Source organism: Euwallacea similis, unplaced genomic scaffold (assembly GCF_039881205.1).
Source record: "Euwallacea similis isolate ESF13 unplaced genomic scaffold, ESF131.1 scaffold_45, whole genome shotgun sequence".
NCBI lineage: Eukaryota > Metazoa > Arthropoda > Insecta > Coleoptera > Curculionidae > Euwallacea > Euwallacea similis.
In genome coordinates, this window is record NW_027098670.1 from 395,271 (window position 1) to 399,694 (window position 4,424).

Sequence of the window (4,424 nt, forward strand, 5' to 3'; positions counted from 1 at the left end):
GTGGCTATATGTTGGCGCAGGTGTTTACCGGGCACGGAGTGTTTGGGAAATACCTGCGCAGGATTGGTGTGGAAGCGAGCGACCGCTGCTGGTTCTGCAGGGATGGAGATAGGGATGTGGTGGACACCCCGGAACACACAATCTGGGAGTGCCCGGAGTGGGAGGGCTCTCGGGCCGAAGCCAGGGCGAAGGGACTCGCCATGGACCGGAGAACGATAGGGCTCGAATTATTGGAGAGTAAGGAGAAATGGGATGCTTTTGAATGCATGGTAGAAGCGATAGTGAGGGCAAAGGTGAAGCATGAGAATGATAGAGTGAAGGAGGGGGCGAGAGCTCGAGACCGCCCTCGAAGGTGATCCATTGGGATTGCCCGTGCCCTGAAGCAATACCGAAAGGTAGTCCCGGGGCAGAAGAGGGGAGGTGGTTTTAGTGGGTAGGCGGGCGACGTAATGGTCGGTCGAGTCCCACACTACCCGGCTGTGGACCAAGCTGGGTGTCTTAAGAAGATTCCCTCCTCCTCGCAAAAAAAAAAAAAAAAAAAAAAAAAAAAAGGTTAGTTCAGGTTAGTTCAGGTTAGTTCAGGTTAGTTCAGGTTAGTTCAGGTTAGTTCAGGTTAGTTCAGGTTAGTTCAGGTTAGTTCAGGTTAGTTCAGGTTAGTTCAGGTTAGTTCAGGTTAGTTCAGGTTAGTTCAGGTTAGTTCAGGTTAGTTCAGGTTAGTTCAGGTTAGTTCAGGTTAGTTCAGGTTAGTTCAGGTTAGTTCAGGTTAGTTCAGGTTAGTTCAGGTTAGTTCAGGTTAGTTCAGGTTAGTTCAGGTTAGTTCAGGTTAGTTCAGGTTAGTTCAGGTTAGTTCAGGTTAGTTCAGGTTAGTTCAGGTTAGTTCAGGTTAGTTCAGGTTAGTTCAGGTTAGTTCAGGTTAGTTCAGGTTAGTTCAGGTTAGTTCAGGTTAGTTCAGGTTCCCGTGGATTGAGCAATCTATCGGGCGCGTCCCCCGGGTGGCGGATAGGGGAACGGCCAGGACTTCTTGCGAGGTCACTGGTTAGTGGGAGTGATAAGTGATGGCTTCAGCTTAAAAACTGCAAGTCCGGAACGAAAACTTCCGCCGTGGACCAGCTTAACAAACCGTAAACAGCTGATGGATTTCGGCAACGGGGACAAGGATGTCTTCGGGGCCGGGGTGGATCAGGTGAACGGGGATCTCTTCGGGGATCGAGTGGTGAGGCCACTATAACACCTTCCAATTCTCGCGGCATGGCGCGCGCCCAAGAGATGCAAGGATGGGGGGAAGCCCAATCCTCAGCGGCCTCGAAGGGGTCCACACTGTGGATACGGGCTTGGCGAGCGCGCGGTACCTTAGCTGAAATTGTACTTACCTCAAAGAGTGCAACTTCTCCCAACTCACCTGACGTCCTTAGAAAATCCAACTCTTCGGAGTATCCTGTTCTTCCAACAACTTCCAAGGAGCAAACCGCAAACAGCCGATGGGTCTTGGTGGGGGCTGCAGTGATGTGGTCAACAACCGGGATGATCGGGTGCGTGGGGATCCTTTGGGATCGCGTGGTGAGGCCACTATAAATACCTCCCAAATCCTAAGGTGGGGTGCGCGCCGAAGGGATGCGTGGCTGGATGGAAGACCAGTTCCTAGCGGCTCCGTGGGGGTTCACCTTCATCCAGTGAACACAGACGTGGCGAATCTGCGGTACTCGAGCTGAAATTGTACTTCAATCCCAAAGTGCAATTTATCCACTTACCTTATCCTTATCCCTATCCTTGTGATGAGCCGCCTCCTCGGAGTATCCTGAAAATGATCCAAATTACTAGCCTATTCCTATCCTAAATAACCTATACTTACCCAATACTTACCTGGATGTGTGGCGTCCGTATATGTGTTTAAATTACAGTTATGATGAGTGGTCACCCAAAACGTGTACCCCAGGCGGGTAATAATCCCGCCATTGGTTCCGACCGGGTGAAAGCCCCGGTGACCAATGCTGGCCCCAAGGATTCTGGGGGGGGCCAGAACCGCTCCGACGCTGAAGGCGTCGTTGGAGATGTGGAGGACCGGGATATGGAGAGCCCGTTCGCGAGGAGTGGTAGGATGCGGCGATCCCCGCCCACTCGCAGGGAGACTGCTCCGGGCGAGGCGTGGAGGTCGCTGGCGGTGTCCGAGGCACTACCCACTAGGAGGGCATCGGAGGGGGCGGTGAGCGCCCTGGGGGGGGAGGAGTTCTTCTCCGCCTTCTCCTTGGAGATGCCCCCACCTACAAGCACCCCTAGCCAGAGGGGCAAAAGAAGGAGAGAGGCGGAGGAAAGCTTCTCCCAGTCCACTGAGGAGAGGGGAACGGCACTGGAGGAGGCCGTGGCGAGGGCGGACGACCTGGAGAGGCAGCTCAAGAAGAGCTACAGGCCAAACCAGGACTTCGTGAACGCTGTCTCCGGGCTGCGGAGCGTCCTGCGCAGAGCAGCCCGGGAGGAAAGGACGTGCGAGGAGACGGAGAGGCTGCGGGAAGAGAACGGGGCCTTAAGGAGGAGGATCGAGGAGATGGAGAGGGTGGGCAGGACGGCGGTGGAGAGGGTCGACTGTGCCACCCAAACGGAGTCGGAAGAGGAGCGGAGGACCAGGGAGCAGAGAGAGCGGATCCGCCGACTAGTTGCTTCTGGAGAGCTGCGTGCGGCGATCCGGGAGCGCTGGGAGGAGGGTCTGTTCTCTCAAACGGAGCAGGTGAGTGGGGATGCATGGGGGGAAGGGTATGGGAGCGACCTGGCGGTCATAGTGGGGGAGGAAGCTTCCGCGGCACGGGACGGGGTGTTGAGGATGCTCCCCGAACTGAAAGAGCTGGGGGAGGACCAGAGAGGAAGGGTGCCATTCTTGGTACAATCGTGCCGGCTGCGGAAGGGGGGGAGAACCGAGGAGAAGACACGATACGTCTTCTACCGGAGGTTAAAGGGGGAAGTGAGCCCGGAGGGGGTTTACGAGGCCCTTAGGGAGCTCGTGGAGACCGCCAGGGAGGAGGGCAGGACCAGGGTAGTGGTCCCTCATGTTCAGGGGACGGATCCCCTGAAGATGAGGAAGTTGGGGGAACTGGCGGCAGAGGGAGGTGGAGTTAAGCTCCGCTTCTACCTGACAGGGGCTGGGGAGAGCGGAACGGGGAGGGCCACCTCAAGGGAGGAGGAGGCCATCTTCGTCACCAGAGAGGCGGGGACGACCTACCTGGATGCCCTGAAAAGGGTACGCCAGGTGGTCGCGACCGGGGGGGGAGAGGTAAAGGTGGGCACGGTCAGGGAAACCAAGAAGGGCGAGGTCCTTCTGACCGTGCCTAAGGGTGGGAAGGGAGAGAGGCTCAGGGAGCTTCTCGCCAGGGAGCTTGGAGGGGGGCGTGTGCGGGGGGGGACTGGGAGACCGGTGGCCTTCCTGGTATACGGCCTGGACGGGGTTACCACGGGGGAGGAGGTGGTAGGGGCGGTGGCGACCGCGGCGGGGGTGGAGCAGGGGCGGCTACGGCTGCTGAGCATCCGGCCCAGCTTCGGAAGCTGCCAAACCGCCACCATCCTAGTGGAGGCCGAGGTGGCGGCGAGCGTCCGGCGGATCGCGGATCTCCGGGTCGGCATCTCGCGGTGCCGGCTGCGGGAGAGAAGGGAGTCCGGCCGATGCTACCGGTGCTGGCAGGGAGGCCACAAGGCTGGGGAGTGCAAGGGGGAGGACCGCTCGCAGCTTTGCGCAAGGTGCGCGCAGGGGGGCCACAAGGCCGCCGCCTGCCAAGCGGAGCGGTACTGCCCCCTGTGCAAAAAGGGGGGGCACAGTGCTGGGGGGCCCGGGTGCGAGCCCAAGCCCAAGGGGGAAACCGGAGCCAAGGGAGGACCCAAGGCTGAGGGTGGGCCCAAGGCCAAGGGGGAACCCAAGGCCAAGGGCGAACCCAAAGCCAAGGGAAAACCCAAGGCGAAGGGGGAGCCCAAGGGCGAGGGGTCGGAGGACACCCCGAAGACGAGGCAGAGGCCGGTGGCGGCCTCCACCCCCAGAGGGGAGCAGGATGGGGACGACTCTCCATCAACCAGCTTCCTGCGGTCGCTGGTGGCCGATGGAGATGGAGGAGCCGTGGAAGGGACGGGGAAGGACTAGGAGCGGACACGGGTGAGTGTGCGTGAATGTGAGTGTGAGTGTTGGTGTGGGTCTGTATGGGGTCATGGCGTCGGACAGGGAACTGCGGTGCCTGCAGATCAACCTGGACAGGGGCCGTCTCGCGATGGACCTCATGTACCAGGTGATCAGAGAGCAGGGCATCCACGTGGTGCTCGGTCAGGAACCGTGCGTGGCCGAAGGGAGCCTAGTAAGGGACAGGTGCGACGACGCTTTCATCTGGCTTGCGCCGGGTGTGAGCGTGCAGTCAATCCACCGAGACCGGGGGTTCGTTGCAGCGGAGCTGGACGGT

General features: G+C 59.4%; 1 protein-coding gene across 1 annotated transcript; it reads left to right on the forward strand.

The window, feature by feature from the left end:
* The first annotated feature begins 1,903 nt into the window (after positions 1 to 1,903).
* On the forward strand, positions 1,904 to 4,114 carry LOC136418915 (golgin subfamily A member 6-like protein 2). Its single transcript, XM_066405125.1, has one exon. The coding sequence runs from the start codon at positions 1,904 to 1,906 to the stop codon at positions 4,112 to 4,114; it is 2,211 nt and encodes a 736-aa protein (XP_066261222.1).
* The last annotated feature ends 310 nt before the right edge of the window (positions 4,115 to 4,424 follow it).

Bases quoted from the DNA above. Each gene is read 5' to 3' on its own strand.
- LOC136418915 (XM_066405125.1), top strand. From the start codon at position 1,904: ATGAGTGGTCACCCAAAACGTGTACCCCAGGCGGGTAATAATCCCGCC.